At 34.5% G+C, this 14,866-nt stretch overlaps 1 protein-coding gene across 13 annotated transcripts in view; it reads right to left on the bottom strand.

The window, feature by feature from the left end:
* Window positions 1-785: 785 nt before the first annotated feature.
* The window catches only part of pdxdc1 (pyridoxal-dependent decarboxylase domain containing 1), a 38,452-nt gene continuing 24,371 nt past the window's right edge, over window positions 786-14,866 (bottom strand). For 4 of the 13 annotated variants that reach the window (XM_073939565.1, XM_073939562.1, XM_009299622.5 and 1 more), the window contains exons 14-24: window positions 13,402-13,446; window positions 10,019-10,079; window positions 8,682-8,752; window positions 8,490-8,595; window positions 7,496-7,667; window positions 6,265-6,383; window positions 6,062-6,183; window positions 5,239-5,331; window positions 4,374-4,470; window positions 2,398-2,496; window positions 786-2,258 (exon numbers count right to left, since the gene is read on the bottom strand). In XM_073939565.1, the coding sequence (XP_073795666.1) occupies window positions 2,035-2,258; window positions 2,398-2,496; window positions 4,374-4,470; window positions 5,239-5,331; window positions 6,062-6,183; window positions 6,265-6,383; window positions 7,496-7,667; window positions 8,490-8,595; window positions 8,682-8,752; window positions 10,019-10,079; window positions 13,402-13,446 (1,209 nt within the window). In that variant the 3' untranslated portion in view covers window positions 786-2,034. Of the gene's footprint in view, window positions 2,259-2,397; window positions 2,497-4,373; window positions 4,471-5,238; window positions 5,332-6,061; window positions 6,184-6,264; window positions 6,384-7,495; window positions 7,668-8,489; window positions 8,596-8,681; window positions 8,753-10,018; window positions 10,080-13,196; window positions 13,447-14,866 lie in introns of all 13 variants that reach the window. The other 9 variants (XM_068216690.1, XM_068216692.1, XM_068216686.2 and 6 more) reach the window with 3 other exon arrangements.

Below are 14,866 nucleotides of genomic sequence, written 5' to 3'. Positions count from 1 at the left end.
TCTTTCAAACAATGCTTTGGGCCACTTTTTATATGAAAAAGCAACTTTAGAGAACTTTAAAAACTTTAGAAACATTTTACATTTGAAGATTGTGGTCATGAGCCTAAGAACGATCATATTTGGGGATCCATGGCATCTGCAATAAAAATATTTTATTTAGAGATTTTGTGCTATCTATCTATCTATCTATCTATCTATCTATCTATCTATCTATCTATCTATCTATCTATCTATATATATATATATATATATATATATATATATATATATATAAGTTGAAGTCAGAATTATTAGCCCCCCTGTTTTAAATCAGCACATTTTTTAAATGTAATGGTTTTAATAACTCATTTCTAATACCTGATTTATTTTATCTTTGCCATGATGACAGTAAATAATATTTGACTACATATTTTTCAAGACATTTCTATACAGCTTAAAGAGACATTTAAAGGCTTAACTAGGTTAATTAGGTTAACTAGGCAGCTTAGGGTAATTAGGCAAGTTATATTATATAATGATGTTTTGTTCTGTAGATTTTTATAACGGAAAAATATAGCTTAAAGGGACAAAAAAATAGGACTTTCTCCAGGAGAAAAAAAATGTTATCAGGCATACTGTGAAAAATTCCTTGCTCTGTTAAACAGCATTTGGGAAATATTTAAAAAGAAAAAGCAGTTCAAAGGGGGACTAATAATTCTGTCTTCAACTATATACTACATATTATATATAACTAAGCAAGAATTTTTTGTTGCTGTGTAAGAGAGTGTGAAAAACCCTTCAAATTCTTTAGTACCATTTAGTTTATTATCATTTACATCACTCCTCATTGTAAAACAAAACTGCAATTATAAAAAACCTCTATATTCTTCCTTTTGACACAATATTTCAAGTCAGTACTCATCTTCCCCAAAGGAAAAAAAATCCCAATGATTTATTGCACCAGTTAAGACAGAATCATTTTGAAAAAGACGAGCAGATCTACAATTACATGATTCAGCAAGGAAGCACAGTTATGAAAAATTAGAGCACTTTATGCCCAAGGAAGGAAGGATGAATGGACGGAGGGATGGATGGATGGGTGGGTGAAAGGATGGATTGGAGCTGTAGTGGACTTCTTATGGATGATAACTCCTACAACATTCATAGCTAAACAAAACTACATTATTTCCCCAGTAACATTTTATTAATGTGTGTGTGTGTGCTAAAACAATTACCATTGGTGTAAATCAAAAATAAAGATTTTCATTTAAGTATATTACTTTTAGCCTTCATAAACATCCAAAGAAAAACGTAACAATTACTTGAAGAGACATCTCTGAAACATTCTTCACAGTGAATACAGTGTAATAATCGTTTCACTATTGGTAAAGCCAAAAGTGCCGGATGGATTTCTGTCTGATTTGAACTTCTCTCAGACTTGGACGACTTCTAGAATAAATAAATATCCTGCTGTTCTGATTAAAGTGTGACATTCTGTACATAAAAGTGCAATAAGGCTATCATTTGATTAGAAACAGCTGCATGAGTCTTCAAGCGTCAACCTTTTCCTTCCTGCGCATCTGCCTATGGAAAGTACATAAAGCAGCTTTTGGCAAACAAGACATTTTGACATTAATAACCATGACGGTAAGGCCACAATAGCCCTTTCGTTGTGTAAATAACAAGCGGAAATGGATCAGAAAAAAACCTGTCAGACAGGCCTACGGATGGATAAGCCTAAAAAAAAAAGTAACTTAAAGTATGTCATCCACAATGGAAGCACACACTGGCAGTGCACATAAAGAACTGGAAGGAGACCCTATAATGTATCTATGATTAACCAAATAAAAGAAAACTAAATGTGCAACTGATTATAACGAATAATAGGAGATGATACGCTCACACGTTATTTTCATTTTCACAAAATTCCAGTGGTTTTGCACTTAAAGCTGCTTCTTAATTTCGAGAGTGGTTTGCTCAAGGCATCGAGGTCGTGGATGCATTTAATTATTTTTTCATTAATATAGAGCATCTCTTTTTGTTTTCGGAGTGGTCTTATCTGATGGTCTCCACGCTCTCTGCTTCTTGTCCCTCTGGTACTCGCTGGTCCGCTATAGCCGTTTCCTCTAGTATGTGAGCGGGACGTTCCTGCGGGACCTCTGCTTCATCGGCAGCCTGTGAGTGTAGAGTTTCCCTGAAGGATTCTTCAAGCTGGCTGACAGAGCTGGTCTCACTGATGGAGTCTGATCCCGCTCCCGGCCGCCGGAAGAGCTTCTGGCCTGTGAATCACATGCTTTGATTAAATTGAGAGTTCTGTAAAATTCAATGAAAAGAGCTAAATGTGATTATTTTGTGGACATTGAGTTAATTAGGTGTAATTAAAGTCATGCTGATCTGAGGTGGAGATGTTAAGGTTACCTGGAAAGCGTCTGGTGTTGGCCTTGGGGGAATCAGGAGAATCTTCTTTCCTCATCTGGGCTTTTATTGAATAAACTGGCTCAGTACTGTCCAGACAACCTATGGAGGTAAAAAAAAAAAAAAGATACTATAAAAAAATTAAAACTACTATGTTTTTTTTTTTTTTTACACTTTTAACTTGCTTAAGTGTGTAAATGTTGCTTGCTTTGAACTTAAATTCACTTACACTACCTGACAAAAGTCTTGTCTCTGTTATTCTAATTTCCTTTGTTCAACTTCAGAAAACAAATAAAGATATTTTAGATGAAATCTGAGAGCTTCTGTTTCAAAATTGTATTCTGCCATCCGATCGACCAAGGAAGAATCAATAAAATTCCATCAGACTAAAATGGGAGAGAGAATCCAACCTAGTTATCTCAGAGGAAGATTGGTTGAATATCTGCTCAGTACAGGCTACCTCCTCCAATTCTGGTATGTGGAGAGATTTTTGCTGGAAGAATCTTACCAGATACTTTATAACCCCCAAATTAACATACATGCAAACACAGGAGAAGGACAGAGGGCAGTGCTGGAGGAAATGTGGAGAAGACTTGGCAAACCACTTTCACATATTTTGGAGTTGCCCAGCCATCCAGTCATATTGGAAGGACGAAAAGCAAGTTATACGTAATATTTTTGGTGATGATGTGGATCTTTCTTTTACAACAGTTTATCTGGGAAATATTGCAGCCAATCTAATGGTAAAAGACAAGTACTTATTAAAAATACTCCTATCAACCAGTAAGAAAACTGTGACTCGAAAGTGGCTACAACTGGAACCCCCTACAAAATCTGAATGGTTGGATATCATATCTAATGTTCAAAATATGGAGAGGATTACTTTTCTTTAAAACTACAAATGGACAAATACCTGCAATATTGGGAGAAATGGATTGTACTTATGCCTTTACAGAGTGTTTTCTGATTTATATATGTATTTGTTCATGTGTTAACTTACTTTTTGTATCAATGATTTAACTGTAAACAAACGAAGCTCCAAGAACACGCTTGTGGGCCAAAAAAACCTATAAAAATGCTGTTGTTTGCCTATGTCTTCTCTTCCGTGTCAAGTCAGAGTTCGCATTTACTATGGGCAATAAGACACATTTGCCAAACATGCAAGCACAGTATTGCACTTAGTAAATGCACACTCTGATCTGATGTGGAAGACATTGTTAAACAAGGTCGTTTTTACAAGTTTTTTTTTTGCTCACAACAGTGCTCTTGGAACTTCCCATGATTACAGTTGAACCACGGAAGTCCCATTTAATGTATTGACAATGTTTGTGGTTCATTAACATCTCTGAACCATTGTTGTCTATTGAGACAGCTCCCAGATTTCATCTAAAATATCATAATTTGTGTTCTGAAGATGAATAAGGATGATTGTAACAACAAGAGGGTATGTAATAACAACAGAATTTTCATTTTTAGATGAAAATAATCTAGAAAGCTTGAGGTCTCCAAAGGGAGTATTTCTATAAATCAGTAAGCATTGTTTATGAACTTGAACAGCTCAGTTGTAATCTCGGGTTTTCTTCCAGAAACATACACATCACAATATCCTGAATTTCAGTAATTCACACCCAAGGCAAGCACAAGGAGGTGAGGCCTGGGTGAGTCATTTTAGTAGTCTGTTGTCTTGATATCGAAGATATGCTGTTTCATTAATCTAATATACTGATACATGACATTTCCTCTCAAACTGTTGACATTCACAGACATAACAAGCCTACTGCTAAATGCAACAGCATGACATTCTACACTGAGATGTTTACATACTCAGACTCAGAATAATGTTAAAACTGTTAATACCTTAAAGTCAGATGGTATTTGTCACACCGTACAAGTCAAGAATACTTAATACTGAAGGTCCCTTGAAATTGTCATTAAAATGTTTGTGCCTTACATATATTTTTGGTATACAGTAATTATACCTTCAGCAAGGTTAAACGTTCTTCCTTTGACAGAGGCCTGGACCGGGGAGAACCAGTTTAGCACAGAGCTCACCAGAGGAATTTGTCGAAGTACGCCCTAAAGAAATTACACAGGATTATTTACAAATTAAGATAATTAAATATTACTGTTTATTACATCAAAAAATAAATAAATAAACATTGCAGTACATAAATTCCAAAAGTACTAATCATTGATTATACAACATCAATGGCACCATTAGAATGATGCCATTTTTTTTTTTTTTTTTAATCTTAATTTACACAACTGCATGGTAGATCAAACTTTTAAATATACATTTTAAAAACAATGAATAGACATCTCTGAAACATTCCTCGTAGGGAGAACATTGTAATGACCATTTTAAGTATTGGTTTAGCCAAATGTTTGATTTTGTATTCTGCTGCCCTCCAGGATAATTATTTGTAAAATAGACCAATATACTGCAGTTCAGATAAGAAAGCTCATATTTAAATGTGTACTTGGTTGGTCTTACTTTAGCTTTTGTAAAAAATGATGATATAAAAAAAATAAAAAAATGACCATCTGAACCAAGCATTGTATTTGATTTACAGTCCTGTGCTAGAATCCAGTAATACAATATATAGTGGCACAATCTTGTGGGCACTTCAAAATACCATAAACTACTTTATTTTTTCTGGCCTACTGACAACACAATTAACTGGGTAATGCAAATCAAATGTTAGCAATAATGACAAGATAATAATATTGCTCTATTTATAATAACATTGTTAACTTCCAGTAAATACTGTAGACTGGAAATGACTTTATTATAAGTGCACATTTAGGTTTATAAGTCAGACTCAAAATAATGTAAATACTCACCTCCTCCATTAGTTTTTCTTCATTTGCTTTCTGAAGCTGTAGTTCAGCTTCCTGAATGCCTTTTCTCACTACCTCTGTCATGTTCTCAAACAACTAGCAACAAACATAAACACATACATTATTGATCCAGTTATATACAGGGGTGAAATAAGTATTGAACACATCATGTTTTTTCCTGGTAAGTATATTATCTAAAGGTGCTGCTGGTATGAAAGTGTACCAGATTTGGGAAAACAACCCAAATAAACAAATAAAACAAACAAAGACGTTTTTACAGAAATTAGTTAGGCGTACTAACAAAGGAATGACAAAAGGTGAAATTACTGAACCACTGAAATGTATTTCATACACTGTGTAAAATACTTTTGTGGTATTGACAGTTTCAAGACACTTCCTATATGGAGAATGAAGTCACAAGCGTTGCTTAGCTCAGTCCTCCCCCCATCCCCCACCAAAAATTCAACAAAGTCTTTAAACCTTGATGGTCCCAAAAAGTTTTTATTTTCTATTGGATTTAGGTCAGGTTATTGGCTGGGCCACTCTATTTTCTGATACCACTCGAGAGTTTCCTGGGGTGTGTTTGGAATAATTGTCTCGGTAAAATATCCAACCTGGTTTTATCTTCATCATCTGGTAATGTAGGTTTTTAGACTGAAGCAGCAAATATTAATTTACATCTGACGAGGAGCAGGGCTGCCAAGTAACCACTGAGATATTTCAGCTGCTGTCTGGGCTTTCCATGCCTTCATACATGTGACATGTTCAATATTTATTTTACCTGACACACACACTTGCACACAGACATAAACCAACATACATATACCTTTCCACTTTCTTCAATGTCTCTACCTAATGACATTATAGTTTCCACCAGCTCTGCAACATCCAGGTCTTCTGTTGCAATTCCAATAAATATGCAATTTTTCTCTTCACTAAACTCAGGACCTGCATGCAGGACAAACGATTTCAAGTGAATATGCATTAAAAACCACAGCTGTGATTCATGAGAAAAATTCAGTCATTTACCACCAGAGAAGTTGAGATCTGTGTCCAGCTCCATCAGTTTCTTCAGCAAGTCACTGTTGATCTTCTCCACCCTGTCTTGTCTTTTGTCTTCATCCAGGTCTGTGGTTCTGGGCTCAAACCTGATTTAAAACAAACAGATAAAAGAACCTGTTTGGCGATGTAGAAACGTGCAGTAAGAAGAGTTTTTCTTTTATTCTGAGCTAGTAAAGATCTGATAACAGTAACTGTAACTTATTGCTGCAACTCAGCTGGAAAAGTAAATCCTACTTTCAATTCCCAGAGAACACAAAACTGATCTGTTCACACAAAGAACCATAATTGAAAAGAGCACCATAAAAATAATAATTTTAGTGGCCACAGCAGTGCAAAATAACAATTTGTTTATTATAATCATCTGCTGTAGATTTATAGTTTGCGCTTTAAAGTTGTGTAGAGGGTGCTGACGATGGGTCTCATTCAGCAAGCATGCAGGTATACAAGCTGGTGGATTAAATTTGTGTAAGCGTGTTTTCATTGACAAATGTCATACAAAAATATATATATTATAAATTATGAAAAAAATCTATAGGAACAACTTCACCTTAGAATACTCCAAATTCAATATTAGAACATGTTTAGGATTAGGGCTGCACGATACTGGAAAAATCTGACATGCCTATATATTCGTTTCTGTGGTATATATTGCGATATGAATATATTAATACCGAGGTATTACCGTACCGTGAAATTCTGATACCGTTACATCCCTAATGCATACGTACATGCTGTGAACTAGGCAAGAGATTTTAATGTGAATATAACGATCAATAATCTATACAAGAAGTCAAATTAGTGAATACATTTTTTTTTAAATTCCTAAATCCTTAGTTTTTTGGTGTCACTATCATTCTATTACAAATATCATTAAGTTACATTTACTGTGTACAAATCCATGCCAGAAAATATTCAAACGTTTTTAATCAAACATATTTACACAGTGAATAAGAGAGTAAAAAATTAGGGACACAGCCAAAGTAATTGACCGATCTTATAAATGGATTAATTTTGAATCAAAGCCTCGCTTTATTTATTCACACAAATAATTAATTTGGAACTCAAGCGTTTATGATTATGTCAGCTGATATTGTGTTATATTGGTGTTATAATACTAGATTATGTCAGCTAATAAAGTGTTAACCATATTATTATACTATAAACATGTAAACTGTTAACTTCTACACTTGAGACTCACCTCACGACACCAAGACCCGGCCAGTTGAGGTCCTCGATGTATGAAAGAGAGGCCTGCTGGAGCACCTCATCTCTGAAGTCCTGCCTGAGGCGCAGCGTGCAGCATAGCAGTGGAATCATCTCTGCCAGCTTTTCTACCAGTGCAGCCACATCATTCTCCTGAGTGCCAAGAGCTACACACACACACAAACACAAATCACCTTTGTTAGCATGAATGTGAAGCATGGGTTTTGGGTCTTAGAACTGCAAAATATTTATACTTAAAAATTATTATAAATGGTTTTGAGCAAAACGTTAAGCAATAAGAACAGCTTACACCTGACATTCTCAGAACGATACTTTGTCCTGTTTTTTCATGGTGCAGAATAACAAAAATGTCTCCAAACAAAATATTATTCTCAACCCATTAAAGGGGTTAAGAAGTGAGAAATCAAAATTCCCTTTGATATTTTGACAAACTACAAAACACGTCAAATAATACTGCAAGTTTCAGAACTCAGCACTTTTTTTGTCTAAAAACAGCTCATATTTAAGCTAATGACAGATTGTGGTATGTGCCACTTTATGTAATGATACAAGCTAATTCATTTTAAAATTCAATCTGAATGACAATACTACATATAAACACCTCAATCAAAAATATGTTTTTTATGAATATGAATATCTCTACAATCCTAGAGGTCTATTCTATTCATTAGTGTATACAAGCCTACAAAAAGATTTAATTCTAAATCTTGATGCATTTTGTACCGTTTTGTACCTCAGAGGACAGTCCAATAAAAAAGCCAGTTCTTTTAAAATGTAACTATGCTATGAATTACAAGGCAGCAAATAAATCAGCAAAATGTAATGAATTATGTAATATTTGTCAGTGACCAGCTTTTCGTAAGACTTTTTTCCTTGTGGCTGCCTTAAAAGTCAAGTTCTTGTTGTACCATCATTACTTGGACCTGCATATTGTGTTAGCATTGCAGATTACCTCCCAAATGTGTTACCTGCAGCGGTCATGAGAGGGCTGAAACGAACACATGTGCCTTCATCTTCCAGCTCTACCACATCCACACCACTGAGGGGAACCTGCTCTGCCAGCTGATCACCCAGCTGCCACATCAAATGAAAGAGGTCTGGTCAATTGTTTGCTTACCATTCATCTTACAAATTTCTCTGTAAGTGAGAGCAGCATTTACCCATCTGTTAAAGGCATCAAGGATATCTCTCTCGCCTGCATAAGATCCTTCTACCGATCCTCCACTTGAAGCTGAAATGTAAGAGAGATTACAGAGATAGCTTTTAGTGCTATCTGTTAGCAGTTAAATACACAACGATTAATTATTGAACATTTTTATTATATTTAAAAAAATTCCAAGTGACAAAATGAAGCAAGTACATTTTCACAGTATTTTCTATTATATTTTCTTCTGAAGACAAATATAATAGAAGAAAGTCTTATTAGGTTTATAATATGATAAGAAAAAGTCATACTTCTTTTACCTTGGCTTTTAGTTTTTAATTCTTTTGAAAATATTTTAAGGTCAATATTAATAGCCCCCCTAAGATTTTTTTATACCAAACTACAGAACAAACAAATGCTGTCCCTCAAAAATTTGCCTTCATCTGTATGAATACATTTACTTTAACTTTCACTTTCGAGTGAACACAACCCTTCTGGATCAAAGCATAAATATTTCTCAAATATTTGGGTCAGAGATGAGAAAAAGCCTCAAATTTACAAAAGTAATTTTATTTACATTAAAAGCATTTTCAAAACAGGGTTTCTACTAGTCAAATCTAAACCTTTTTAGACCATTATAAATGACGTTTCAGACTTGCACATGGCTAAACATGAAGGATTTGTTCCAATGGCTCAGTTAAACCAGAAAAAAAAAACATTAAAAACAAATGTTATTGTAAGGAAGATAATTAAACTATATTGGTAAATGGAGTTAATAAATAAACTTTTGTTAAAACTTTTTATTGAGAGGGGAATGTTAGTGACTCCATGGGTGTTAACCTGATTGGTAGCTTTACATGGGCACAGACAGTTTAAAACGATTTAAGAACACAATAACACAATATTTCAGTGAATTTAAGACTTTTAAGGCCTACAATTTTGTTTTTTAGTTTAAGACTCCATAGATATCCTGAAACAAGTACAGGATCTACTTTAAGAATTGTGAAAATTGTTAGAATAATGGTGAAATATTGTTCCACTGCCATTCAGCTTCACATGTATTATTTATGTAAGAATGAAACTACAGAATTATTATTAATAATATTATAATTAATTTCTATTCATTTTAAATGATTAGGGTCATCTTGCTGACAAATGGGCACAACTTGATGGCAAAATATAAATATTATTTTAAAATACAATCAATTAATACTTCGGGGCTGCACTGTAATTCTTAAAAAGAGTCTTTCGATACATCTTCAAATGCTTCTAATCCTAAATATCCACTAAAAGATTGATATAAACTTATTTATGTATTTGTCCCACACACACAAAAAAAAGAAGGAAACTTACGAGCACTGTTTTCATGTGAAAACCTGAACACCACCACTGGAGAATTGAGTTCATCCTCCACCTAGAAACACAAGAGAGACACAGAGGGTGGGGACAGGGTCTCAAAACACCAGTGGCACGTCTGTACATTCACTAAAGGAGGCCTTAATGTCATGCTGTGAGCACTAACACATTACTGTGAAAACTGGTTTAGTGTTAAAATGTTATGATGCAATGTCATGGAGAGGCTTTTGCTTGCTAGCTTCTGGTTTGACAGGTCAATCTGGACAATGTGTCACATGACCTAAAGTCATGCATTAGTGCTGCTGGAATGTCTGTGTGGATGCTGGAACCTTTGTTTCAATTACGAAAGCCTAAGAAAAGCCCATTATTTTTATTATTACTAAATATTTAGCAATAATATTAATACTAAATTATTACTAAAACATTATTTCTAATGTTTCCTTCATGATTAATGGGCATTTTCTTGAACATGTACTGTACATTTAGCCACCATAGACATTGAGGAAGTGAATCCCTAAAATTATTTGAATTGTTTCTGCCCTAAGCCCTTTAAGATTTGTTTTGAATAAGATACTGCTTAAAATCATTAAACAAACACTGTGCTAAAGATCCTGTTTAGGCTATGTAGTAGAGCTGCACGATTAACTGTATTTACAAAAATTTATGTTGATTCATGTACTTTAATCCTCTTGAAAAGCCATTGAAATAAAAAAAAAATTGAAATTGCGATTCATCTTATAATGAAGCGAGTTTAAAGAGGGAGTTTGAATCATTTAAATGACAAACCATCCATCTGAATCATTACTAGCAAAACAAGTGACGTTTTTGACTAAATCAATTCAGGAGATTCATTCAAAAATACAGACTCATTCAGTAATGCAACAAGAAGTGTCTGAGTGAGTCACTGAATTGATTCATTACAGAGATTTGTTTAAAAATCATTATTGTTATAAATAAGCCATTTAAGAGATTTATTCAAAACTGTTATTTCATCCAGCGACAAAACAAGTCTTTATTATATTAATTGCATCATTGACACTAAGGTTTTATGATTCACTGAACTCTTTATTCAGTTAATAATAATGTTAAAAATGTTTAAAAAAAACACACACAAGATACTCAAATCGCATACTTATGCACTCTTCACCATTTTGTAGTATAAATAGTGCAAGTAGTGCATTTAAAAAAAAAAAAAACTCTAAAAATACTAAGTGCAACAACGATCGCAGCTTTGCCCATGTAGCGGAAGGGGCGGAGGTATCGGGAGCTGTCATTGGATTACTTTATTTATATTGGATTATGAAAGCAAAATGTGAGAGCTTAACATGCTGCAATTTATGAAAACATGCAATTAAAAAAAAAAAACATCAGCAAATTGAGAAAAGACCTTCATTCGTTTGACAGCAGGTGTGCTGCAAATCCTCACAACACATACACATTTTTAAAAAATGCACTGCATTTTCTCACAATGCAAACAAATTAATAAAACGCGCTTCCATTTTCTGACAACACATTCATAAAACGCGCTGCACTCTTGCAACACAAACAAATTACGAAAACGGGCTGCCATTTTTTCACAACGCAAACAAATTTATAAAACGTGTAGCATTTTTTTCACAACGGAAGCAATGTATTCCCACTATGCAAACAAATTAATAAAAAGCACTGCAGTTTCTCACAATGCAAGCAAAATCCAAAAACGCACTGCATTTTCACAACGCAAACAAATTCATAAAATGGCCTGCATTCTCACAACGCAAGTGAATTCATAAAACGCGTTGCATTTTTTCACAACGCAAACAACTTAATAAAATGCGCTGCATTCTCACAACACAAAGAAATTACGAAATTGCGCTGCATTTTCTCACAACACAAAGAAATTACGAAATTGCGCTGACATTTTCTCACAACGCTAACAAATTCATAAAATGCGCTGCATTTTCTCACAACGCAAACTAATTAATAAAACGCGCTGCATTTTCTCACAACGCAAACAAATTCATAAAATGCTCTGCATTTTTTCCACAGCGCAAGCGCTATATTCTCACAATGCAAACAAATTAATAAAACGTGCTGCATTTTCTCACAATGCAAACAAATTATTAAAACGTGCTGCATTTTTTCCCCACACAAGCGCTGCATCTTCTCACAACGTAAACAAATTCATAAAACATGCAGCATTGTCACAACGCAACTGCTGCATTTTCTCCCAACGCAAACAAATGAATAAAATACTCTGCATTTTCTTACAACGCAATCGCTGTTTTCTCACAACGCAAACAAATTAATAAAATGTGCGTAATTTTCTCACAATACTGTCAAGCTTGGAACACAGCAGAAATGTTTTAAGGGAACTTTAAAATGTGACAGATCTAACTATTTAAGTTATGGTTATTTAGGCTAATAAATACTAAAGGCAAGGGAATCAAGATGTTAAAATAAACAACTGCACTGAGCAATGGTAACGCACAAAAGCATCTGTCACATGTTTGGGTCCACATGAAACATTCTGTTGTGTTTTAATGTTTTTGCAAGTGTTGTGAGAAAATGCAGCAATTTTCGTAATATGTTTGTGCTGTGAGAAAATGTAGCGTGTTTTTTTTATGTGCATGCATTGTGAGGATTTGCAGCACGTTTTCTTAATTTGCTGGCATTTTTTGTAATTGCAAACGTTTTCTTAAACAGCAGCACGTTAAGCTCTCTCGGCCACCGTATAAATGTGATTATTTTAAATCAGAAATAATGATTCTCACTTTATCGAGAATCGTGCAGCATCTCTACTATATAGTCGTACATCCAACAAATCTAACATTGCTTTAAAAAACAGACAAGTGTTAGTATAACACATAGGAACATCCCCAATTAAATTTGCTCCATCTCTCACAAAGGCCATTCTAAAGAGTCATTTCCCATGCTGCCGCTTCATCGGTCCGAAGCCAGGTCCAGCATTGATGCCCAGCGAGTCATCAAGCTCTGTGAAGTGACAATTTTCTAAATGTAGTTGCACATGCCTGTAGCGCTGGCAGGCCTTTACAGGGATAAAAGCCTACAGGCAGAGCACCAGCACTTATGGGTGGACATGGTGAGGGAGGGAACAGTGGAGAAACAGCGCGAGTGAAAGGGAGAAGGAAGGAGTGGAGTGGGATCAAGCAGGCAGAGGGTTGGTCCCACCTACAATAGAGAGTATTAGAGAGCCCAGCACGTCCCGCAGCGAGCCCCCGGAGATGGGAGGGACCCGGGAATGAGACACCACATCCTGAAACCAAGGCACCCACGCTCACTACCAAACTATGTATATACAGTGGAAGAGCTGCACACATTGCTGACGGTCACAAACCACACCGCCAACATATACATGATGAAAACACTCTGCTCTTTACCATGCGCAAAGCCTCGAGGAGAGACACCTCACTGTCAAGGATATCCTAATGGTGGCGACACAGAACAAAGGGGTTTGCTTTTAAGGTTTTAGCCGAGACTCTTGGAAAAATGTGGGCCACTGATACACTGAGAGAGACTAAATGTGAAAAAGCAGCAAATAATAATAATAATAATATCTATTAAAGTCAGTTTTACAGTTGACATATATTAGCATGGGGATAAAACGCGTTGCAGCTGTGATGCAATAACCTAGAAGACAAATTCAAAGTTGAATTTCACAAGAATTTCCAAAGGGCGCTATAAATTAATTAATTCATGAGTAAAGTAAGGTGTGTGATAAACTATGATACGTGAACATTTTGGTCTACAATGTAAACTAGTAACGGCTACTTTCAAGGCACTGCTTCATGTAGCTTCGAAACTTCTTGTTGAATCATATCACATATCAAATTGACATAAATTGACATAAATTCAATGATCTGATCTGTATAAGGTCAAAAAATTCAACAGAATGCGCAAGTTAACTCAGATCACCTCCAGTGGTAAAACGCCAAACAATTTTCACTGCTTTTATCTGATCTTGGTTCAGATTAAGGGTTTGTAGACATTTTAGTGAGGCATTTGTAAAGCAAAAAGGAATAATACTAGTAATGGTCTCTTGTTGGCCTGTTTATCAGAGCCCACAGTGGAACAAACATTAAAAGCCTTGATAATTTATAAGTCATATCATGCAGACACTAAATATTAAATGATATTAGACAAGCTAGCTTAGACTTTTAAAGTTTACAATACGTCTAAAAAAAATTGGTTTACATTTTTTCGCATGCTTCATGAATCATTTTGTATTTGTATAACAAGTAATTATTTAAGTTGTTTTGAACATTGACCTTTTACCTCTAACTTTCTTAATCTAGCTAATAAAAAAATGGACAAATCCAACCACTGGGTTAAAATTAATTCATATCAATTGATTTTTTTTAATATTATACTTAAATTTAAGATTTAATGCAAAGAACTGAGGATCCAGCCATGAATTAGTCTTTAGGGATTCAGCTGCAGCTCTCTATTGACTGATTTTAAAAGTCTGAAGATGCAATGGCATTACCATAATTTCCTCATCTCCAGTTTTTTCCAACCTTATTTGACTGACTTTCTTCCATGAAATAAGCTGAATATATAGATATAATAGGCTTAGATATAATAAAAGTGAATGGAAACTGGTGCCGTCAAGCTCCAAAATGGAAAAAGCATAACAAGAGAATCTTATTCGATTCAAGAGAGCTAGTAGACTTATTCATTGTTTGTCTTCAAAAGGCAATTTTATGTTAATAATACTTATACAGCATTCATTAATGTTCTGAATAATTCATTTTTTTCCTAATTCTGTATTTAATATTTTTCTATTTTAATTTAGGAATATAATATTGTTAAGTGACACTTTTTTATTAACATTTTTTTTTATTA

The sequence above is a fragment of the Danio rerio genome, chromosome 3, assembly GCF_049306965.1.
Source record: "Danio rerio strain Tuebingen ecotype United States chromosome 3, GRCz12tu, whole genome shotgun sequence".
In the NCBI taxonomy this organism is placed as follows: domain Eukaryota; kingdom Metazoa; phylum Chordata; class Actinopteri; order Cypriniformes; family Danionidae; genus Danio; species Danio rerio.
The sequence above is the reverse complement of the archived record's forward strand: the minus strand, read 5'-3'. Positions and strand labels throughout refer to the sequence as shown.